The sequence below is a fragment of the Pristiophorus japonicus genome, unplaced genomic scaffold (assembly GCF_044704955.1).
Source record: "Pristiophorus japonicus isolate sPriJap1 unplaced genomic scaffold, sPriJap1.hap1 HAP1_SCAFFOLD_901, whole genome shotgun sequence".
In the NCBI taxonomy this organism is placed as follows: domain Eukaryota; kingdom Metazoa; phylum Chordata; class Chondrichthyes; family Pristiophoridae; genus Pristiophorus; species Pristiophorus japonicus.
This window is the reverse complement of record NW_027254826.1, coordinates 39163-64398: the sequence shown is the minus strand read 5'-3', so window position 1 is coordinate 64398 and position 25236 is coordinate 39163. Positions and strand designations below refer to the sequence as shown.

At 55.3% G+C, this 25236-nt stretch overlaps 1 protein-coding gene across 4 annotated transcripts in view; it reads right to left on the bottom strand.

Moving 5' to 3' along the window:
- Positions 1 to 25236, bottom strand: part of LOC139257730 (uncharacterized) — a 138523-nt gene that overhangs the window by 77932 nt on the left and 35355 nt on the right. For 2 of the 4 annotated variants that reach the window (XM_070874596.1, XM_070874597.1), the window contains exons 5-12: positions 25160 to 25234; positions 22166 to 22202; positions 18457 to 18486; positions 15054 to 15104; positions 11728 to 11781; positions 9998 to 10048; positions 6794 to 6841; positions 2199 to 2249 (exon numbers count right to left, since the gene is read on the bottom strand). In XM_070874596.1, the coding sequence (XP_070730697.1) occupies positions 2199 to 2249; positions 6794 to 6841; positions 9998 to 10048; positions 11728 to 11781; positions 15054 to 15104; positions 18457 to 18486; positions 22166 to 22202; positions 25160 to 25234 (397 nt within the window). The remainder of the gene's footprint in view (positions 1 to 2198; positions 2250 to 6793; positions 6842 to 9997; positions 10049 to 11727; positions 11782 to 15053; positions 15105 to 18456; positions 18487 to 22165; positions 22203 to 25159; positions 25235 to 25236) is intronic. The other 2 variants (XM_070874598.1, XM_070874599.1) reach the window with 2 other exon arrangements.

Genomic DNA, 25236 nt, shown 5'->3' with positions numbered 1-25236 from the left:
AGGCCACACCTGGAGTATTGCGTACAGTTTTGGTCTCCTAACCCGAGGAAGGACATTCTTGCTATTGAGGGAGTGCAGCGAAGATTCACCAGACTGATTCCCGGGATGGTGGGACTGACCTATCAAGAAAGACTGGATCAACTGGGCTTGTATTCACTGGAGTTCAAAAGAATGAGAGGAGACCTCATAGAAACATTTAAAATTCTGACTGGTTTAGACAGGTTAGATGCAGGAAGAATGTTCCCAATGTTGGGGAAGTCCAGAACCAGGGGTCACAGTCTAAGGATAAGGGGTAAGCCATTTAGGACCGAGATGAGGAGGAACTTCTTCACCCAGAGAGTGGTGAACCTGTGGAATTCTCTACCACAGAAAGTGGTTGGGGCCAATTCACTAAATATATTCAAAAGGGAGTTAGATGAAGTCCTTACTACTAGGGGGATCAAGGGGTATGGCGAGAAAGCAGGAATGGGGTACTGAAGTTTCATGTTCAGCCATGAACTCATTGAATGGCGGTGCAGGCTAGAAGGGCTGAATGGCCTGCTCCTGCACCTATTTTCTATGTTTCTATGTTTCTATCCTGCAAATCCCCTGGGAGGACAGACGCACCAACGTTAGCGTCCTCGACCAGGCCAACATCCCCAGCATCGAAGCACTGACCACACTCGACCAGCACTGGAGAGGGTACAGAGGAGATTTACCAGGATGTTGCACTGGAGAGGGTACAGAGGAGACTTACCAGGGTGTTGCAGTAGAGAGGGTACAGAGGAGATTTACCAGGATGTTGCACTAGAGAGGGTACAGAGGAGATTTACCAGGATGTTGCACTAGAGAGGGTACAGAGGAGATTTACCAGGATGTTGTACTGGAGAGGGTACAGAGGAGATTTACCAGGATGTTGTACTGGAGAGGGTACAGAGGAGATTTACCAGGATGTTGCACTGGAGAGGGTACAGAGTAGATTTACCAGGATGTTGCACTGGAGGGGGTACAGAGGAGATTTACCAGGATGTTGCACTGGAGAGGGTACAGAGGAGATTTACCAGGATGTTGCACTGGAGAGGGTATAGAGGAGATTTACCAGGATGTTGCACTAGAGAGGGTACAGAGGAGATTTACCAGGATGTTGTACTGGAGAGGGTACAGAGGAGATTTACCAGGATGTTGCACTGGAGCGGGTACAGAGGAGATTTACCAGGATGTTGCACTAGAGAGGGTGCAGAGGAGATTTACCAGGATGTTGCACTAGAGAGGGTACAGAGGAGATTTACCAGGATGTTGCACTGGAGAGGGTATAGAGAAGATTTACCAGGATGTTGCACTGGAGAGGGTACAGAGGAGATTTACCAGGATGTTGCACTGGAGAGGGTACAGAGGAGATTTACCAGGATGTTGCACTGGAGAGGGTACAGAGGAGATTTACCAGGATGTTGCACTAGAGAGGGTACAGAGGAGATTTACCAGGATGTTGCACTGGAGAGGGTACAGAGGAGATTTACCAGGATGTTGCACTAGAGAGGGTACAGAGGAGATTTACCAGGATGTTGCACTAGAGAGGGTACAGAGGAGATTTACCAGGATGTTGCACTGGAGAGGGTACAGAGGAGATTTACCAGGATGTTGCACTGGAGAGGGTACAGAGGGGATTTACCAGGATGTTGCACTGGAGAGAGTGCAGTGGAGATTTACCAGGATGTTGCCTGGACTGGAGAATTTTAGCGATGAGGAAAGATTGGATAGGCTGGGGTTGTTTACTTTGGAACAGAGGAGGCTGAGGGGAGACCTGATTGAGGTGTATAAAATGATGAGGGGCCTGGATAGAGTGGATAGGACGGACCTGTTTCCCTTGGCAGAGGGGTCAACAACCAGGGGGCACAGATTGAAAGTAATTGGGGGGAGGTTTAGAGGGGATTTGAGGGGAAATGTCTTCACCCAGAGGGTGGTGGGGGTCTGGGGGGGAACTCACTGCCTGAAAGAGTGGTAGAGGCAGAAACCCTCACCACATTTGGATGGACACTTGAAGTGCCGTAACCTGCAGGGCTACGGACCGAGAGCTGGAAAGTGGGATTGGGCTGGGTAGCTCTTGGTCGGCCGGGGCAACACGGACACGATGGGCCGAATGGCCTCCTCCCGTGCTGTAAATTTTTATGATTTTATGTTTGTGAGGGATGTGATTAAGAGTTACGTGAAGCTTTACTTACACTGACTTTTCCAATTCATTGATATTCTTCGGCGATTCTTCTGGAGGTTGGCTGCAATGTTCGGAAAGTGTGGAGACATTATTTAGATTTCCCTGCCCCAAAATAATCCATAAAAACGCGAGCCCTTAACAGACACAAATAGTAATAAGATTGAAATCATGAGCCCACCACTTGTGGGAGAATCACAGACATAAACCCGTGTCCCGTCACCGTGCGGGGGGAATCACAGACACAGACTCGTGTCCCGTCACCGTGCGGGGGGAATCACACAGACACAGACCCACGTCCCGTCACCGTGCGGGGGGAATCACACAGACACAGACCCACGTCCCGTCACCGTGCGGGGAAATCACACAGACACAGACCCACGTCCCGTCACCGTGCGGGGGAATCACACAGACACAGACCCGTGTCCCGTCACCGTGCGGGGGAATCACAGACACAGACCCACGTCCCGTCACCGTGCGGGGGGAATCACAGACACAGACCCACGTCCCGTCACCGTGCGGGGGGAATCACAGACACAGACCCACGTCCCGTCACCGTGCGGGGGAATCACACAGACACAGACCCACGTCCCGTCACCGTGCGGGGGGAATCACAGATACAGACCCACGTCCCGTCACCGTGCGGGGGGAATCACAGACACAGACCCACGTCCCGTCACCGTGCGGGGGAATCACACAGACACAGACCCACGTCCCGTCACCGTGCGGGGGGAATCACAGATACAGACCCACGTCCCGTCACCGTGCGGGGGAATCACAGACACAGACCCGTGTCCCGTCACCGTGCGGGGGAATCACAGACACAGACCCACGTCCCGTTACCGTGCGGGGGAATCACACAGACACAGACCCGTGTCCCGTCACCGTGCGGGGGAATCACAGACACAGACCCACGTCCCGTTACCGTGCGGGGGGAATCACAGACACAGACCCACGTCCCGTCACCGTGCGGGGGAATCACAGACACAGACCCATGTCCCGTCACCGTGCGGGGGAATCACACAGACACAGACCCACGTCCCGTCACCGTGCGGGGGGAATCACACAGACACAGACCCGTGTCCCGTCACCGTGCGGGGGGAATCACACAGACACAGTCCCACGTCCCGTTACCGTGCGGGGGGAATCACAGACACAGACCCACGTCCCGTCACCGTGCGGGGGAATCACACAGACACAGACCCACGTCCCGTCACCATGCGGGGGAATCACACAGACACAGACCCACGTCCCTCACCGTGCGGGGGAATCACAGACACAGACCCACGTCCCGTCACCGTGCGGGGGAATCACAGACACAGACCCACGTCCCATCACCGTGCGGGGGGGAATCACAGACACAGACCCACGTCCCGTCACCGTGCGGGGGGAATCACAGACACAGACCCACGTCCCGTCACCGTGCGGGGGGGAATCACAGACACAGACCCGCGTCCCGTCACCGTGCGGGGGGAATCACACAGACACAGACCCACGTCCCGTCACCGTGCGGGGGAATCACAGACACAGACCCGCGTCCCGTCACCGTGCGGGGGGAATCACAGACACAGACCCGTGTCCCGTCACCGTGCGGGGGAATCACACAGACACAGACCCGTGTCCCGTCACCGTGCGGGGGAATCACACAGACACAGACCCGTGTCCCGTCACCGTGCGGGGGGAATCACACAGACACAGACCCACGTCCCGTCACCGTGCGGGGAATCACAGACACAGACCCACGTCCCGTTACCGTGCGGGGGGAATCACAGACACAGACCCAAGTCCCGTTACCGTGCGGGGGGAATCACAGACACAGACCCACGTCCCGTCACCATGCGGGGGAATCACAGACACAGACCCACGTCCCGTCACCGTGCGGGGGGAATCACACAGACACAGACCCACGTCCCGTCACCGTGCGGGGGAATCACAGACACAGACCCACGTCCCATCACCGTGCGGGGGGAATCACAGACACAGACCCGTGTCCCGTCACCGTGCGGGGGGAATCACACAGACACAGACCCGTGTCCCGTCACCGTGCGGGGGGAATCACACAGACACAGACCCGTGTCCCGTCACCGTGCGGGGGGAATCACAGACACAGACCCGTGTCCCGTCACCGTGCGGGGGAATCACAGACACAGACCCGTGTCCCGTCACCGTGCGGGGGAATCACACAGACACAGGCCCGTGTCCCGTCACCGTGCGGGGAATCACAGACACAGACCCGTGTCCCGTCACCGTGCGGGGGAATCACACAGACACAGACCCACGTCCCGTCACCGTGTGGGGGGGAATCACAGACACAGACCCACGTCCCGTCACCGTGCGGGGGGAATCACACAGACACAGACCCATGTCCGGTCACCGTGCGGGGGGAATCACACAGACACAGACCCACGTCCCGTCACCGTGCGGGGGAAATCGCACAGACACAGACCCACGTCCCGTCACCGTGCGGGGGAAATCGCACAGACACAGACCCACGTCCCCTCACCGTGCGGGGGAATCACAGACACAGACCCGCGTCCCGTCACCGTGCGGGGGAATCACAGACACAGACCCGTGTCCCGTCACCGTGCGGGGGAATCACAGACACAGACCCGTGTCCCCTCACCGTGCGGGGGAATCACAGACACAGACCCGTGTCCCGTCACCGTGCGGGGGAATCACAGACACAGACCCACGTCCCGTCACCGTGCGGGGGAATCACACAGACACAGACCCACGTTCCGTCACCGTGCGGGGGAATCACACAGACACAGACCCACGTCCCGTCACCGTGCGGGGGAATCGCAGACACAAACCCGCGTCCCGTCACCGTGCGGGGAAATCGCACAGACACAGACCCACGTCCCGTCACCGTGCGGGGGGAATCACACAGACACAGACCCACGTCCCGTCACCGTGCGGGGGAATCACAGACACAAACCCGCGTCCCGTCACCGTGCGGGGAAATCGCACAGACACAGACCCACGTCCCGTCACCGTGCGGGGGGAATCACAGACACAGACCCACGTCCCGTCACCGTGCGGGGGAATCACACAGACACAGACCCACGTCCCGTCACGGTGCGGGGGAAATCGCACAGACACAGACCCACGTCCCGTCACTGTGCGGGGGGAATCACAGACACAGACCCGGGTCCCGTCACTGTGCGGGGGAATCACAGACACAGACCCGTGTCCCGTCACCGTGCGGGGAATCACAGACACAGACCCGTGTCCCGTCACCGTGCGGGGGAATCACAGACACAGACCCACGTCCCGTCACCGTGCGGGGGGAATCACACAGACACAGACCCGTGTCCCGTCACCGTGCGGGGGGAATCACACAGACACAGACCCGTGTCCCGTCACCGTGCGGGGGGAATCACACAGACACAGACCCGTGTCCCGTCACCGTGCGGGGGGAATCACACAGACACAGACCCGTGTCCCCTCACCGTGCGGGGGAATCACAGACACAGACCCGTGTCCCGTCACCGTGCGGGGGGAATCACACAGACACAGACCCGTGTCCCGTCACCGTGCGGGGGAAATCGCACAGACACAGACCCACGTCCCGTCACCGTGCGGGGGAAATTGCACAGACACAGACCCACGTCCCGTCACCGTGCGGGGGAATCACAGACACAGACCCACGTCCCGTCACCGTGCGGGGGAATCACAGACACAGACCCACGTCCCGTCACCGTGCGGGGGAAATCGCACAGACACAGACCCACGTCCCGTCACCGTGCGGGGGGAATCACACAGACACAGACCCGTGTCCCGTCACCGTGCGGGGGAATCACACAGACACAGACCCACGTCCCGTCACCGTGCGGGGGAATCACAGACACAGACCCACGTCCCGTCACCGTGCGGGGGAATCACAGACACAGACCCACGTCCCGTCACCGTGCGGGGGAAATCGCACAGACACAGACCCACGTCCCGTCACCGTGCGGGGGGAATCACAGACACAGACCCGTGTCCCGTCACCGTGCGGGGGGAATCACACAGACACAGACCCACGTCCCGTCACCGTGCGGGGGAATCACAGACACAGACCCACGTCCCGTCACCGTGCGGGGGAAATCGCACAGACACAGACCCACGTCCCGTCACAGTGCGGGGGAATCGCAGACACAGACCCACGTCCCGTCACCGTGCGGGGGAATCACAGACACAGACCCACGTCCCGTCACCGTGCGGGGGAAATCGCACAGACACAGACCCACGTCCCGTCACCGTGCGGGGGGAATCACAGACACAGACCCGTGTCCCGTCACCGTGCGGGGGGAATCACACAGACACAGACCCACGTTCCGTCATCGTGAGGTAACACAGACACGGATGAAATGTACAGATCTGCGTAGGACATTTATTTAAATGTTACAAAGAGCTGCTTGGCCTCCTAGTCTGATATGAGACGCGATGCACTTCCAACACGGATTGATCACACGCAGTATACACACCATATAGGACCCCCCCAAACTGCCCACTTTGAACCTGAAAGTCGGGCTCTGTGCATTCAAATATCTAATCCCTTGTGTGTGAAACTCGTAGAGATGTGTGTGAGGGGTGGGATCAGGGATTACGGGAATCTTTACTTACCCTGACATTTCAGGTTCACTTTTCTCCTTCGAATCTTCAGGAGATTTGCTGCAAGAATTGGAAAGTGTGGAGACATAATTTAAATTCACCTGTATCAAAAAGACCAGGCGCTCAAATCTACCACCGAGCTCATGGTCTACAGGGCTGTAGTGATACCCGCCCTCCTGTATGGCTCAGAGACATGGACCATGTACAGTAGACACCTCAAGTCACTGGAGAAATACCACCAACGATGTCTCCGCAAGATCCTGCAAATCCCCCGGGAGGACAGACGCACCAACGTTAGCGTCCTCGACCAGGCCAACATCCCCAGCATCGAAGCACTGACCACACTTGACCAGCACTGCAGAGGGTGCAGAGGAGATTTACCAGGATGTTGCACTGGAGAGGGTACAGAGGAGATTTACCAGGATGTTGCACTGAAGAGGGTACAGAGGAGATTTACCAGGATGTTGCACTGGAGAGGGTACAGAGGAGATTTACCAGGATGTTGCACTGGAGAGGGTACAGAGGGGATTTACCAGGATGTTGCACTGGAGAGGGTGCAGAGGAGGAGATTTACCAGGATGTTGCACTGGAGAGGGTGCAGAGGAGAATTACCAGGATGTTGCACTGGAGAGAGTACAGAGGAGATTTACCAGGATGTTGCACTGGAGAGAGTACAGAGGAGATTTACCAGGATCTTGCACTGGAGAGGGTGCAGAGGAGATTTACCAGGATGTTGCACTGGAGAGGGTACAGAGGAGATTTACCAGGATGTTGCACTGGAGAGGGTGCAGAGGAGATTTACCAGGATGTTGCACTGGAGAGAGTACAGAGGAGATTTACCAGGATGTTGCACTGGAGAGGGTGCAGAGGAGATTTACCAGGATGTTGCACTGGAGAGGGTACAGAGGAGATTTACCAGGATGTTGCACTGGAGAGGGTGCAGAGGAGATTTACCAGGATGTTGCACTGGAGAGAGTACAGAGGAGATTTACCAGTATTTTGCACTGGAGTGGGTACAGAGGAGATTTACCAGGATGTTGCACTGGAGAGGGTGCAGAGGAGATTTACCAGGATGTTGCACTAGAGAGGGTACAGAGGAGATTTACCAGGATGTTGCACTAGAGAGGGTACAGAGGAGAGTTACCAGGATGTTGCACTAGAGATGGTGCAGAGGAGATTTACCGGGATGTTGCACGAGAGAGGGTACAGAGGAGATTTACCAGGATGTTGCACTGGAGAGGGTACAGAGGAGATTTAGCAGGATGTTGCACTGGAGAGGGTGCAGAGGAGATTTACCAGGATGTTGCACTGGAGAGGGTACAGAGGAGATTTACCAGGATGTTGCACTGGAGAGGGTGCAGAGGAGATTTACCAGGATGTTGCACTGGAGAGAGTACAGAGGAGATTTACCAGGATTTTGCACTGGAGAGGGTACAGAGGAGATTTACCAGGATGTTGCACTGGAGAGGGTGCAGAGGAGATTTACCAGGATGTTGCACTAGAGAGGGTACAGAGGAGATTTACCAGGATGTTGCACTGGAGAGGGTACAGAGGAGATTTACCAGGATGTTGCACTGGAGAGGGTACAGAGGAGATTTGCCAGGATGTTGCACGAGAGAGGGTAGAGGAGATTTACCAGGATGTTGCACTGGAGAGGGTACAGAGGAGATTTACCAGGATGTTGCACTGGAGAGGGTGCAGAGGAGATTTACCAGGATGTTGCACTGGAGAGGGTACAGAGGAGATTTACCAGGATGTTGCACTGGAGAGGGTGCAGAGGAGATTTACCAGGATGTTGCACTGGAGAGAGTACAGAGGAGATTTACCAGGATTTTGCACTGGAGAGGGTACAGAGGAGATTTACCAGGATGTTGCACTGGAGAGGGTGCAGAGGAGATTTACCAGGATGTTGCACTAGAGAGGGTACAGAGGAGATTTACCAGGATGTTGCACTGGAGAGGGTACAGAGGAGATTTACCAGAATGTTGCACTAGAGATGGTGCAGAGGAGATTTACCGGGATGTTGCACGAGAGAGGGTACAGAGGAGATTTACCAGGATGTTGCACTGGAGAGGGTACAGAGGAGATTTACCAGGATGTTGCACTGGAGAGGGTACAAAGGAGATTTACCAGGATGTTGCACTGGAGAGGGTGCAGAGGAGATTTACCAGGATGTTGCACTAGAGAGGGTACAGAGGAGATTTACCAGGATGTTGCACTGGAGAGGGTACAGAAGAGATTTACCAGGATGTTGCACTGGAGAGGGTACAGAGGAGATTTACCAGGATGTTGCACTGGCAAGGGTACAGAGGAGATTTACCAGGATGTTGCACTGGAGAGGGTACAGAAGAGATTTACCAGCATGTTGCACTGGAGAGGGTGCAGAGGAGATTTACCAGGATGTTGCACTGGGGTGGGTGTACAGAGGAGATTTACCATGATGTTGCACTGGAGAGGGTATAGAGGAGATTTACCAGGATGTTGCACTGGAGAGGGTGCAGAGGAGATTTACCAGGATGTTGCACTGGGGTGGGTGTACAGAGGAGATTTACCATGATGTTGCACTGGAGAGGGTACAGAGGAGATTTACCAGGATGTTGCACTGGAGAGGGTACAGAGAAGATTTACCAGGATGTTGCACTGGAGAGGGTACAGAGGAGATTTACCAGGATGTTGCACTGGAGAGGGTACAGAGGAGATTTACCAGGATGTTGCCTGGACTGGAGAATTTTAACGATGAGGAATGATTGGATAGGCTGGGGTTGTTTTCTTTGGAACGGAGGAGGCTGAGGGGAGACCTGATTGAGGTGTATAAAATGATGAGGGGCCTGGATAGAGTGGATAGGACGGACATGTTTCCCTTGGCAGAGGGGTCAACAACCAGGGGGCGTGGATTGACAGTAATTGGGGGGAGGTTTAGAGGGGGTTTGAGGGGAAATGTCTTCACCCAGAGGGTGGTGGGGGTCTGGGGGGGAACTCACTGCCTGAAAGGGGGGTAGAGGCAGAAACCCTCACCACATTTGGATGGACACTTGAAGTGCCGTAACCTGCAGGGCTACGGACCGTGAGCGGGAAAGTGGGATTAGGCTGGGTAGCTCTTGGTCGGCCGGCACAACACGGACACGATGGGCCGAATGGCCTCCTCCCGCGAGGTAAATTTTTATGATTCTATATTTGTGAGGGATGTGATTAAGAGTTACGTGAATCTTTACTTACACTGACTTTTCCGATTCATTGATATTCTTCGGCGATTCTTCTGGAGGTTGGCTGCAATGATCGGAAAGTGTGGAGACATTATTTAGATTCACCTGCCCCAAAATAATCCATAAAAACGCGAGCCCTTAACAGACGCCCAGAGTAATAAGATTGAAATCAGGAGCCCACCACTTGTGCGAGAATCACAGACACAGACCCGTGTCCCGTCACCGTGCGGGGGGAATCACACAGACACAGACCCGTGTCCCGTCACCGTGCGGGGGGAATCACAGACACAGACCCGTGTCCCGTCACCGTGCGGGGGAATCACACAGACACAGACCCGTGTCCAGTCACCGTGCGGGGGGAATCACAGACACAGACCCGTGGCCCGTCACCGTGCGGGGGGAATCACACAGACACAGACCCACGTCCCGTCACCGTGCGGGGGGAATCACACAGATACAGACCCGTGTCCCGTCACCGTGCGGGGGGAATTACAGACACAGACCCGTGTCCCGTCACCGTGCGGGGGAATCACAGACACAGACCCGTGTCCCTCACCGTGCGGGGGAATCACAGACACAGACCCACGTCCCGTCACCGTGCGGGGGAATCACAGACACAGACCCACGTCCCGTCACAGTGCGGGGGGAATCAAAAAGACACAGACCCGTGTCCCGTCACCGTGCGGGGGGAATCACACAGACACAGACCCGTGTCCCGTCACCGTGCGGGGGAATCACAGACACAGACCCGTGTCCCGTCACCGTGCGGGGGGAATCACAGACACAGACCCACGTCCCGTCACTGTGCGGGGGAATCACACAGACACAGACCCGTGTCCCGTCACCGTGCGGGGGAATCACACAGGCACAGACCCACGTCCCGTCACTGTGCAGGGGAATCGTAGACACAGACCTGTGTCCCATCAACGTACGGCGGAATAACAGACACTAACTCCATCCCATCACCGTAAGGTAACACACCCCATATAGGACCACCCACCAAACATAGACATGTAGAAAATAGGTGCAGGAGTAGGCCATTCAGCCCTTCGAGCCGACACCACCATTCAATTGGATCATGGCTGATCATTCCCTCAGTATCCATTTCCTGCTTTCTCTCCATACCCCTTGATCCCTTTAGCCGTAAGGGCCACATCTAACTCCCTTTTGAATATATCTAATGAACTGGCCTCAACAACTTTCTGTGGTAGAGAATTCCACAGGTTCACCACTCTCTGGGTGAAGAAGTTTCTCCTCATCTCGGTCCTAAATGGCTTACCCCTTATCCTTAGACTGTGACCCCTGGTTCTGGACTTCCCCAACATCGGGAACATTCTTCCTGCACCTAACCTGTCCCGTCCCGTCAGAATTTTATATGTTTCTATGAGATCCCCTCTCATTCTTCTAAATTCCAATGAATACAAGCCCAGTCGATCCAGTCTTTCTTCATATGTCAGTCCTGCCATCCCGGGAATCAGTCTGGTGAACCTTTGCTGCACTCCCTCAATAGCAAGAATGTCCTTCCTCAGATTAGGAGACCAAAACTGTACACAATATTCCAGGTGAGGCCTCACCAAGGCCCTGTACAACTGCAGTAAGACCTCCCTGCTCCTACACTCAAAACTGCCGACTTCGAGCCTGTGAATCGGGCTCTGTGAATTCAAATATTAAATCTCTCGAGTGCGAAACTCATTGAGATGTGTGTGAGGGATGCGAGCAGGAGTTACGTGAAACATTCCTTACACTGTCATTCCAGGTTCAGTCTTCGTCTCTTTCTTCAAATCTTTAGGAGATTGGCTGCAAGAATTGGAAGGTGTGGAGACATTATTTAGATTCAACTGCATCAAAAAGAGTGTTTGAAGACCAGGCCCTCAAATCCACCACAGAGCTCATGGTCTACAGGGCTGTAGTGATACCCGCCCTCCTGTATGGCTCAGAGACATGGACCATGTACAGTAGGTACCTCACCCCCAGCTCATGGTCTACAGGGCTGTAGTGATACCCGCCCTCCTGTATGGCTCAGAGACATGGACCATGTACAGCAGACACCTCACCCCCAGCTCATGGTCTACAGGGCTGTAGTGATACCCGCCCTCCTGTATGGCTCAGAGACATGGACCATGTACAGTAGACACCTCAAGTCGCTGGAGAAATACCACCAACGATGTCTCCACAAGATTCTGCAAATCCCCCGGGAGGACAGACGCACCAACGTTAGCGTCCTCGACCAGGCCCAACATCCCCAGCATCGAAGCACTGACCACACTCGACCAGCTCCGCTGGGCAGGGCCACATTGTCCGCATGCCCCAGACACGAGACTCCCAAAGCAAGCGCTCTACTCGGAACTCCTTCACGGTAGGAGGCATAGAATACAAGAGCAGGGAGGTTATGCTTGAACTGTATAAAACACTGGTTAGACCACACCTGGAGTACTGCGTGCAGTTCTGGTCACCACATTACAGGAAGGATGTGTTTGTATGGGAAGGGGTACAGAGGAGATTTACCATGATGTTGCACTGGAGAGGGTACAGAGGAGATTTGCCAGGATGTTGCACTGGAGAGGGTACAGAGGAGATTTGCCAGGATGTTGCACTGGAGAGGGTACAGAGGAGATTTACCAGGATGTTGCACTGGAGAGGGTACAGGGGAGATTTGCCAGGATGTTGCACTGGAGAGGGTACAGAGGAGATGTGCCAGGATGTTGCACTGGAGAGGGTACAGAGGAGATTTACCAGGATGTTGTACTAGAGAGGGTACAGAGGAGATTTACCAGGATGTTGCACTGGAGAGGGTACAGAGGAGATTTACCATGATGTTGCACTGGAGAGGGTACAGAGGAGATTTACCAGGATGTTGCACTAGAGAGGGTACAGAGGAGATTTGCCAGGATGTTGCACTGGAGAGGGTACAGAGGAGATTTGCCAGGATGTTGCACTGGAGAGGGTACAGAGGAGATTTACCAGGATGTTGCACTGGAGAGGGGACAGAGGAGATTTGCCAGGATGTTGCACTGGAGAGGGTACAGAGGAGATTTACCAGGATGTTGCACTGGAGAGGGGACAGAGGAGATTTACCAGGATGTTGCACTAGAGAGGGTACATAGGAGATTTACCAGGATGTTGCACTGGAGAGGGTACAGAGGAGATTCACCAGGATGTTGCACTGGAGAGGGTAGAGGAGATTTGCCAGGATGTTGCACTGGAGAGGGTACAGAGGAGATTTACCAGGATGTTGCACTGGAGAGGGTACAGAGGAGATTTACCAGGATGTTGCACTGGAGAGGGGACAGAGGAGATTTACCAGGATGTTGCACTAGAGAGGGTACATAGGAGATTTACCAGGATGTTGCACTGGAGAGGGTACAGAGGAGATTTGCCAGGATGTTGCACTGGAGAGGGTACAGAGGAGATTTGCCAGGATGTTGCACTGGAGAGGGTACAGAGGAGATTTACCAGGATGTTGCACTGGAGAGGGTACAGGGGAGATTTGCCAGGATGTTGCACTGGAGAGGGTACAGAGGAGATGTGCCAGGATGTTGCACTGGAGAGGGTTCAGAGGAGATTTACCAGGATGTTGCACTGGAGAGGGTACAGAGGAGATTTACCAGGATGTTGCACTGGAGAGGATACAGAGGAGATTTGCCAGGATGTTGCACTGGAGAGTGTACAGAGGAGATTTACCAGGATGTTGCACTGGAGAGGGTACAGAGGAGATTTACCAGGATGTGGTTGCACTGGAGAGGGTACAGAGGAGATTTACCAGGATGTTGCACTGGAGAGGCTACAGAGGAGATTTACCAGGATGTTGCACTGGAGAGGGTACAGAGGAGATTTACCAGGATGTTGCACTAGAGAGGGTACAGAGGAGATTTGCCAAGATGTTGCACTGGAGAGGGTACAGAGGAGATTTGCCAGGATGTTGCACTGGAGAGGGCACAGAGGAGATTTACCAGGATGTTGCACTGGAGAGGGTACAGAGGAGATTTGCCAGGATGTTGCACTGGAGAGGGTACAGAGGAGATTTGCCAGGATGTTGCACTGGAGAGGGTACAGAGGAGATTTACCAGGATGTTGCACTGGAGAGGGTACAGAGGAGATTTACCCGGATGTTGTACTAGAGAGGGTACAGAGGAGATTTACCAGGATGTTGCACTGGAGAGGGTACAGAGGAGATTTACCAGGATGTTGCACTGGAGAGGGTACAGAGGAGATTTACCAGGATGTTGCACGAGAGAGGGTACAGAGGAGATTTGCCAGGATGTTGCACTGGAGAGGGTACAGAGGAGATTTGCCAGAATGTTGCACTGGAGAGGGTACAGAGGAGATTTATCCGGATGTTGCACTAGAGAGGGTACATAGGAGATTTACCAGGATGTTCCACTGGAGAGGGTACAGAGGAGATTTGCCAGGATGTTGCACTGGAGAGGTTACAGAGGAGATTTACCAGGATGTTGCACTGGAGAGGGTACAGGGGAGATTTACCAGGATGTTGCACTGGAGAGGGTACAGAGGAGATTTGCCAGGATGTTGCACTGGAGAGGGTACAGAGGAGATTTACCAGGATGTTGCCTGACTGGAGAATTTTAGCGATGAGGAAAGATTGGATCGGCTGGGGTTGTTTTCTTTGGAACAGAGGAGGCTGAGGGGAGACCTGATTGAGGTGTATAAAATGATGAGGGGCCTGGATAGAGTGGATAGGACGGACCTGTTTCCCTTGGCAGAGGGGTCAACAACCAGGGGACACAGATTGAAAGTAATTGGGGGGAGGTTTAGAGGGGGTTTGAGGGGAAATGTCTTCACCCAGAGGGTGGTGGGGGTCTGGGGGGGAACTCACTGCCTGAAAGGGGGGTAGAGGCAGAAACCCTCACCACATTTGGATGTACACTTGAAGTGCCGTAACCTGCAGGGCTACGGACCCAGAGCTGGAAAGTGGGATTGGGCTGGGTAGCTCTTGGTCGGCCGGCACAACACGGACACAATGGGCCGAATGGCCTCCTTCCGTGCTGTAAATTTTTATGATTCTATGTTTGTTAGGGATGTGATTAAGAGTTACATGAAGCTTTACTTACATTGACTTTTCCGATTCATTGATATTCTTCGTCGAATCTTCTGGAGATTGGCTACAATGATCGGAAAGTGTGGAGACATTATTTAGATTCACCTGCCCCAAAGAAACGCGAGCCCTTAACAGACGCCCAGAGTAATAAGATTGAAATCAGGAGTTGTTGCATATGCAATAACGGTTCAAACTGAGTACTGTTTAACAAAGCAAGGAACAACCTTGGCTCTGCTTTATTTAGGCCCAAAGTGCCTGACTCTCAAAATGGCTGGCCTTTTATACCAGAGCAACACTGTGTCCGTGCTGCTCAGTGGCTTCCAACAATGACGCCATCTGGTGGCTACAAACAAAATGTACATACATGACTGGAGTCCACAGTTTCTGGGGAAATCACAGACACAGACCCGTGTCCCGTCACCGTGCGGGGGAATCACAGACACAGACCCGTGTCCCCTCACCGTGCGGGGAATCACACAGACACAGACCCACGTCCCATCACCGTGCGGGGGGAATCACAGCCACAGACCCACGTCCCGTCACCGTGCGGGGGAAACACAGACACAGAGCCACGTCCCGTCACCGTGCGGGGGAATCACACAGACACAGACCCACGTCCCATCACCGTGCGGGGGGAATCACAGCCACAGACCCACGTCCCGTCACCGTGCGGGGGAATCACAGACACAGACCCGCGTCCCGTCACCGTGCGGGGGAATCACACAGACACAGACCCACGTCCCGTCACCGTGCGGGGGAATCACAGACACAGACCCACGTCCCATCACCGTGCGGGGGAATCACAGCCACAGACCCACGTCCCGTCACCGTGCGGGGGGAATCACAGACACAGACCCACGTCCCCTCACCGTGCGGGGGGAATCACACAGACACAGACCCGTGTCCCGTCACCGTGCGGGGGAATCACAGACACAGACCCGTGTCCCGTCACCGTGCGGGGGAATCACAGACACAGACCCGTGTCCCGTCACCGTGCGGGGGGAATCACAGACACAGACCCGTGTCCCCTCACCGTGCAGGGGAATCACAGACACAGACCCGTGTCCCCTCACCGTGCGGGGGGAATCACACAGACACAGACCCGTGTCCCCTCACCGTGCGGGGGGAATCACACAGACACAGACCCGTGTCCCGTCACCGTGCGGGGGAATCGCACAGACACGGACCCACATCCCGTCACCGTGCGGGGGGAATCACAGACACAGACCCACGTCCCGTCACCGTGCGGGGGGAATCACAGACACAGACCCACGTCCCCTCACCGTGCGGGGGGAATCACACAGACACAGACCCGCGTTCCGTCACCGTGCGGGGGAATCGCACAGACACAGACCCACGTCCCGTCACCGTGCGGGGGAATCACAGACATAGACCCACGTCCCATCACCGAGCGGGGTAATCACACAGACACAGACCCACGTCCCGTCACCGTGCGGGGGGAATCACAGACACAGACCCACGTCCCGTCACCGTGCGGGGGGGAATCACAGCCACAGACCCACGTCCCGTCACCGTGCGGGGGGAATCACAGACACAGACCCGCGTCCCGTCACCGTGCGGGGGGAATCACACAGACACAGACCCGCGTCCCGTCACCGTGCGGGGGGAATCACACAGACACAGACCCACGTCCCGTCACAGCTGACCCCAATACTGTCTGAAGGATTTGTTTGAAGACATTTGGGATGTTTGTATGAATATGTGGGTTAAGATCTGGGATCAGACCGATTTCACAAGAGGTCCTCTCAAGCACAGTTCTGGGCACCACACCTTAGGAAAGATATATTGGTCTTAGAAATAAGAGAAATTTACGGCACAGAAGGAGGCCATCTCGGCCCATCGTGTCCGCCCCGGCCGACACAGAGACACACGGCCCTCGGTCAGCAGCCCTGAAGGTTACATATAAACCCATGAACAATGACGGAAAGTCAAAGGGCACCCGGCCCAACCAGTCCGCCCCACACAACTGCGACATCCCCTTACACCGAAACATTCTACACTCCACCCCAACCGGAGCCACATCTTGGAGGGATTGCAATGTGGGTTTACCAGAATCATACCCGTACTCCAAGGGTTAGATTACAAGGAGAGATTACACAAACTAGGGCCCGACACCCTGGAATTTAGACGGTTAAGGGGCGATGTGATTGAAGTTTTCAGGATATTTAGGGGAGCTGATCGGGTAGATAGAGACAAATTATTCCCGCTGGTTGGGGAGTCGAGAACTTGGGGCACAGTCTGAAAATTAGAGCCAGACCGTTCAGGAGTGAAATTAAGGAACACCTGGACACACAGAGGGTGGTACAAGTTTGGAACTCTCTGCCGCAAACAACAATCGATGCTGGGGGTCAATTGTTAATTTTAAAGCGGAGATTGATAGCTTTCTGTTAACCAAAGGTATTAAGGGTTATGGGCCAAAGGCGAGTCGATGGAGTTAGATCGCATTGAATGGCGGAGCAGGCTCGAGGGGCCGAATGGGCCTCCTCCTGTTCCTGTGTAACAAGCTCGAGGGGCTGAATGGGCCTCCTCCTGTTCCTGTGTAACAGGCTCGAGGGGCTGAATGGGCCTCCTCCTGTCCCTGTGTAACAGGCTCAAGGGGCTAAATGATCCTCCTCCTGTTCCTGTGTAACAGGTTCGAGGGGCTGAATGGGCCTCCTCCTGTCCCTGTGTAACAGGCTCGAGGGGCTGAATGGGCCTCCACCTGTTGCTGTGTAACAGGCTCAAGGGGCTGAATGGGCCTCCTCCTGTTCCTGTGTAACAGGCTCGAGGGGCTGAATGGGCCTCCTCCTGTTCCTGTGTAACAGGCTCGAGGGGCTGAATGGGCTCCTCCTGTTCCTGTGTAACAGGCTCGAGGGGCTGAATGGGCCTCCTCCTGTTCCTGTGTAACAGGCTCGAGGGGCTGAATGGGCCTCCTCCTGTTCCTGTGTAACAGGCTCCAGGGGCTGAATGGGCCTCCTCCTGTTCCTGTGTAACTAGCTCAAAGGGCTGAATGGCCTCCTCCTGTTCCTGTGTAACAGGCTCGAGGGGCTGAATGTGCCTCCTCCTGTTCCTGTGTAACAGGCTCGAGGGGCTGAGTGGGCCTCCTCCTGTTCCTGTGTAACAGGCTCGAGGGGCTGAATGGGCCTCCTCCTGTTCCTGTGTAACAGGCTCGAGGGGCTGAATGGGCCTCCTCCTGTTCCTGTGTAACAGGCTCGAGGGGCTGAATGGGCCTCCTCCTGTTCCTGTGTAACAGGCTCGAGGGGCTGAATGGGCCTCCTCCTGTTCCTGTGTAACAGGCTCAAAGGGCTGAATGGCTGTCTCCTGTTCCTATGAGCACTCAAATTTCTAGACAATGGTGTGTGAAGCGGTTTGCGACGGATGTGCCCAGGCATTAGATAAATTGTTGTTCACCTCACCTTGAAATTAGCATGGCTGCATCATAGCGCCTGGAATGCAAAATCGAATGTTAGTTAAGGTGATTTCAGATTAAACTTCATCAGCAAAAAATTAATCCGAGCCCTAATCAAAACTTGCAATTACAGAATAGATATCTGGAGCCCACCTCGAGTGGAAATCACAGACACAGACCCGTGTCCCGTCACCGTGCGGGGGAATCACACAGACACAGACCCACGTCCCGTCACCGTGCGGGGGGAATCACACAGACACAGACCCACGTCCCGTCACCGTGCGGGGGGAATCACAGACACAGACCCACGTCCCGTCACCGTGCGGGGGAATCACACAGACACAGACCCACGTCCCGTCACCGTGCGGGGGGAATCACACAGACACAGACCCACGTCCCGTCACCGTGCGGGGGGAATCACACAGACACAGACCCGTGTCCCGTCACCGTGCGGGGGAATCACACAGACACAGACCCACGTCCCGTCACCGTGCGGGGGGAATCACACAGACACAGACCCACGTCCCGTCACCGTGCGGGGGGAATCACACAGACACAGATCCACGTCCCGTCACCGTGCGGGGGAATCACAGACACAGACCCACGTCCCGTCACCGTGCGGGGGGAATCACAGACACAGACCCACGTCCCGTCACCGTGCGGGGGAATCACACAGACACAGACCCGTGTCCCGTCACCGTGCAGGGGGAATCACAGACACAGACCCACGTCCCGTCACCGTGCGGGGGAATCACACAGACACAGACCCACGTCCCGTCACCGTGCGGGGGGAATCACACAGACACAGACCCGTGTCCCGTCACCGTGCGGGGGAATCACACAGACACAGACCCACGTCCCGTCACCGTGCGGGGGGAATCACACAGACACAGACCCGCGTCCCGTCACCGTGCGGGGGGAATCACAGACACAGACCCACGTCCCGTCACCGTGCGGGGGAATCACACAGACACAGACCCACGTCCCGTCACCGTGCGGGGGGAATCACAGACACAGACCCACGTCCCGTCACCGTGCGGGGGGAATCACAGACACAGACCCGTCTCCCGTCACCGTGCGGGGGAATCACACAGACACAGACCCGTGTCCCGTCACCATGCGGGGGAATCACACAGACACAGACCCACGTCCCGTCACCGTGCGGGGGAATCACACAGACACAGACCCACGTCCCGTCACCGTGCGGGGGAATCACACAGACACAGACCCGTGTCCCGTCACCGTGCGGGGGGAATCACACAGACACAGACCCGTGTCCCGTCACCGTGCGGGGGAATCACAGACACAGACCCACGTCCCGTCACCGTGCGGGGGAATCACACAGACACAGACCCACGTCCCGTCACCGTGCGGGGGAATCACACAGACACAGACCCGTGTCCCGTCACCGTGCGGGGGGAATCACACAGACACAGACCCAAGTCCCGTCACCGTGCGGGGGGAATCACAGACACAGACCCGTGTCCCGTCACCGTGCGGGGGGAATCACACAGACACAGACCCGTGTCCCGTCACCGTGCGGGGGAATCACAGACACAGACCCACGTCCCGTCACCGTGCGGGGGGAATCACACAGACACAGACCCGTGTCCCGTCACCGTGCGGGGGGAATCACACAGACACAGACCCACGTCCCGTCACCGTGCGGGGAATCACACAGACACAGACCCACGTCCCGTCACCGTGCGGGGGAATCACACAGACACAGACCCACGTCCCGTCACCGTGCGGGGGGAATCACACAGACACAGACCCACGTCCCGTCACCGTGCGGGGGGAATCACACAGACACAGACCCACGTCCCGTCACCGTGCGGGGGGAATCACAGACACAAACCCACGTCCCGTCACCGTGCGGGGGAATCACACAGACACAGACCCACGTCCCGTCACCGTGCAGTGGAGACCCTCCCTAACCTGGGACAACTGAGGCATTTTCAGCCCATCTCCAGCTATCTCGCCTTCGATTACCTATCTCAGGGCAGTTTGGTAATAAGACTGTGACATCCAGGTTTTGAGAATACTTGTGTTCAAAATAAAAATCTCACTGGCACGTCAGCGAAGGTATGTCTACGATATGATGATGATGATGATGAGAATATTAAGTACTGAGGAAGCTTCACTGTCAGAGGGGCAGTACTGAGGGAGCGTCGCACTGTCGGAGGGGCAGTACTGAGGGAGCGCCGCACTGTCGGAGGGGCAGTACTGAGGGAGCGCCGCACTGTCGGAGGGGCAGTACTGAGGGAGTGCCGCACTGTCGGAGAGGCAGTACTGAGGGAGTGCCGCACTGTCGGAGGGGCAGTACTGAGGGAGTGCCGCACTGTCGGAGAGGCAGTACTGAGGGAGCGCCGCACTGTCGGAGGGGCAGTACTGAGGGAGTGCCGCACTGTCGGAGAGGCAGTACTGAGGGAGCACCGCACTGTCGGAGGGGCAGTACTGAGGGAGCGCCGCACTGTCGGAGGGGCAGTACTGAGGGAGCGCCGCACTGTCGGAGGGGCAGTACTGAGGGAGTGCCGCACTGTCGGAGGGGCAGTACTGAGGGAGCGCCGCACTGTCGGAGGGGCAGTACTGAGGGAGCGCCGCACTGTCGGAGGGGCAGTACTGAGGGAGTGCCGCACTGTCGGAGAGGCAGTACTGAGGGAGCACCGCACTGTCGGAGGGGCAGTACTGAGGGAGCACCGCACTGTCGGAGGGGCAGTACTGAGGGAGCGCCGCACTGTCGGAGGGGCAGTACTGAGGGAGTGCCGCACTGTCGGAGAGGCAGTACTGAGGGAGTGCCGCACTGTCGGAGGGTCAGTACTGAGGGAGCGCCGCACTGTCGGAGGGGCAGTACTGAGGGAGTGCCGCACTGTCGGAGGGGCAGTACTGAGGGAGTGCCGCACTGTCGGAGGGGCGGTACTGAGGGAGCGCCGCACTGTCGGAGAGGCAGTACTGAGGGAGCACCGCACTGTCGGAGAGGCAGTACTGAGGGAGCACCGCACTGTCGGAGGGGCAGTACTGAGGGAGCGCCGCACTGTCGGAGGGGCAGTACTGAGGGAGCGCCGCACTGTCGGAGGGGCAGTACTGAGGGAGCGCCGCACTGTCGGAGGGGCAGTACTGAGGGGGTGCCGCACTGTCGGAGGGGCAGTACTGAGGGAGCGCCGCACTGTCGGAGGGGCAGTACTGAGGGAGCGCCGCACTGTCGGAGGGGCAGTACTGAGGGAGCGCCGCACTGTCGGAGGGGCAGTACTGAGGGGGTGCCGCACTGTCGGAGGGGCAGTACTGAGGGAGCGCCGTGCTGTCGGAGGGGCAGTACTGAGGGAGTGCCGCACTGTCGGAGGGGCAGTACTGAGGGAGCGCCGCACTGTCGGAGGGGCAGTACTGAGGGAGCTCTCGGGTGGATGTAAAAGATCCCGGGGCCACTATTTGGAAGAAGAGCAGGGGGAGTTCTCCCCGGTGTCCTGGGGCCAATATTTATCCCTCAACCAACATCACTAACACAGACGATCCGGGTCATTATCACATCGCTGTGTGTGGGAGCTTGCTGTGCGCAAATTGGCGTTTCCCACATTACAACAGTGAGCACACTCCAAAAACAGTGCTTCATTGGCTGTGAGGCGCTTTGGGACGTCCGGTGGTGGTGACAGGCGATATATCAATGCAAAATATTTCTTCACGTATGTAAACTTGTTATTTTTATTTCTCTCACAACTCACCGGACTCGTTTGCAAAGACGGCAGTTCAAGCGACGTGCTGATAAAAAAAGATCAAAAAACATATAGAAAGACCTCCACGTAGGCAATTAAACTCATCGTACAAATTTACAGCACGGGAGGAGGCCATTCCGGCCCATCGTGTCCGTGTTGCGCCGGCCGACCAAGAGCTACCCAGCCCAATCCCACTTTCCCTCTCTCGGTCCGTAGCCCTGTAGGTTACGGCTCTTCAAGTGTACATCCAAATGTGGTGAGGGTTTCATCGAAACATAGACAATAGGTGCAGGAGTAGGCCATTCGGCCCTTCGAGCCTGCACCACCATTCAATATGATCATGGCTGATCATTCCCTCAGTACCCCATTCCTGCTTTCTCTCCATACCCCTTGATCCCTTTAGTCATAAGGGCCACATCTAACTCCCTTTTGAATATATTTAGTGAATTGGCCTCAACAACTCTCTGTGGTAGAGAATTCCACAGGTTCACCACTCTCTGAGTGAAGAAGTTTCTCCTCATCTCGGTCCTAAATGGCTTACCCCTTATCCTTAGACTGTGACCCCTGGTTCTGGACTTCCCCAATATCGGGAACATTTTTCCTGCATCTAACCGGTCCAATTCCGTCAGAATGTTATATGTTTCAATGAGATCCCCTCTCATTCTTCTAAATTCCAGTGAATATAAGCCCAGTCGATCCAGTCTTTCTTCATATTGTCAGTCCTGCCATCCCGGGAATCAGTCTGGTGAACCTTCGCTGCACTCCCTCAATAGCAAGAATGTCCTTCCTCAGATTAGGAGACTAAAACTGTACACAATACTCCAGGTGAGGCCTCACCAAGGCCCTGTACAACTGCAGTAAGACCTCCCTGCTCCTATACTCAAATCCTCTCGCTATGAAGGCCAACATACCATTTGCCTTCTTCACCACCTGCTGTACCTGCATGCCAACTTTCAATGACTGATGTACCATGACACCCAGGTCTCGTTGCACCTCCCCTTTTCCTAATCTGTCACCATTCAGATAATATTCTGCCTTCCTGTTTTTGCCCCCAAAGTGGACAACCTCACATTTATCCACATTATACTTCATCTGCCATGCATTTGCCCACTCACCTAACCTGTCCAAGTCACCCTGCTGCCTCTACCACCCTTTCAGGCAGTGAGTTCCGCCCCAGAACCCCACCAGCATCATCATCGGCGGTTCCTCGAAGCGAGGATGACTTGTTTCCACAGCAAAAAGGGATGAGTTTACGTGTGTTTCGATGAAGGAGCTAATATTCCCGATCCCGAACTACATCCTGAAGGGTGGAAGGTGCCTGTGGGTGGATTGTTTTAACGTGGGGTGACCGTTGTACACCAGCCACCACACGGGCTTGACAGAGCGAGGTCTTGGTCCAGGGGCAAGGGTTAACCAGGGCGACTGGAGAGCAGCTCTGCTGCATGGACCTAGTGCACACACAACATATCGCACTGTGATACCCTCTGGGTGAAGACATTTCTTGTCAAATCCCCTCTAAACCTCCCCCCAATTACTTTCAATCTGTGCCCCCTGGTTGTTGACCCCTCGGCCAAGGGAAACAGGTCCGTCCTATCCACTCTATCCAGGCCCCTCATCATTTTATACACCTCAATCAGGTCTCCCCTCAGCCTCTTCTGTTCCAAAGAAAACAGCCCCAGCCTCTCCAATTTTTCCTCATCGCTAAAACTCTCCATTCCCCGAATGTGACTGATCCTGCTCTGAAATAGTCAGCAGGACACTCAATTGGACCAAAAGCCAGCATCACCAGCGACACTCACATTCAGAAAATGCATTTTTAACAATGGAAAGGACATAGGTTTTATTGGCCCTAAATCCTGCTGGGTGAACAGATTGGGGCTTGTTTTTTTAGATAAGAAAAAGCTCAGAGGAGATCTCATACAGGTCTTTAAAATGATCCATGGGTTCCGTTGGATAGATGTGCAGAGTATCACTCCATTTGTTAGAGACTTCAAGACTATGGGTCATCAATGTAAGATAGTCACCATTTAATCCAATATGGAATTCAGGAGAAATACTTGGAGCACTGTGCACAGTTCTGGTCTCCATATACCTGGGTTAGACCACACTGGGAGCACTGTGCACAGTTCTGGTCTCCATATACCTGGGTTAGACCACACTGGGAGCACTGTGCACAGTTCTGGTCTCCATATACCTGGGTTAGACCACACTTGGAGCACTGTGCACAGTTGTGGTCTCTATATACCTGGGTTAGACCACACTTGGAGCACTGTGCACAGTTCTGGTCTCCATATACCTGGGTTAGACCACACTTGGAGCACTGTGCACAGTTCTGGTCTCCATATACCTGGGTTAGACCACACTGGGAGCACTGTGCACAGTTCTGGTCTCCATATACCTGGGTTAGACCACACTTGGAGCACTGTGCACAGTTCTGGTCTCCATATACCTGGGTTAGACCACACTTGGAGCACTGTGCACAGTTCTGGTCTCCATATACCTGGGTTAGACCACACTTGGAGCACTGTGCACAGTTCTGGTCTCCATATACCTGGGTTAGACCACAGTGGGAGCACGGTGCACAGTTCTTGTCTCCATATACCTGGGTTAGACCACACTGGGAGCACTGTGTACAGTTCTGGTCTCCGTATACCTGGGTTAGACCACACTGGGAGCACTGTGCACAAAATGGCACAAGGGCGGGTAACCAGAGGGACACAGATTGACGATAATCGGCGATGGAACCAGAGGGGGGGATGGGGAGAATGTTTTTAACGCAGCGAGTTGTTGCGACCGGGAACGCGCTGCCTGAAAGCTCGGTCGGAGCAGGTTCAATAGTGACTTTCAAACCGGGAATTGGGTAAATACTGGAAGGGGAAATGTACCAGGGCTGTGGGGAAAGGGCAGGGGGGAGTGGGACTGATTGGGGTCGCTCTGTCACAGAGCCGGCACAGCACGGGCTCGAGGGGCCCATTGGGATCCTCCTGTGACTTGAATACTTACAAAACACGATGACCAACCCAATCACAGCCATGATTGCAGCGGCAATTAACCCGTATTTCCGGGTGGAGAAGTAATCT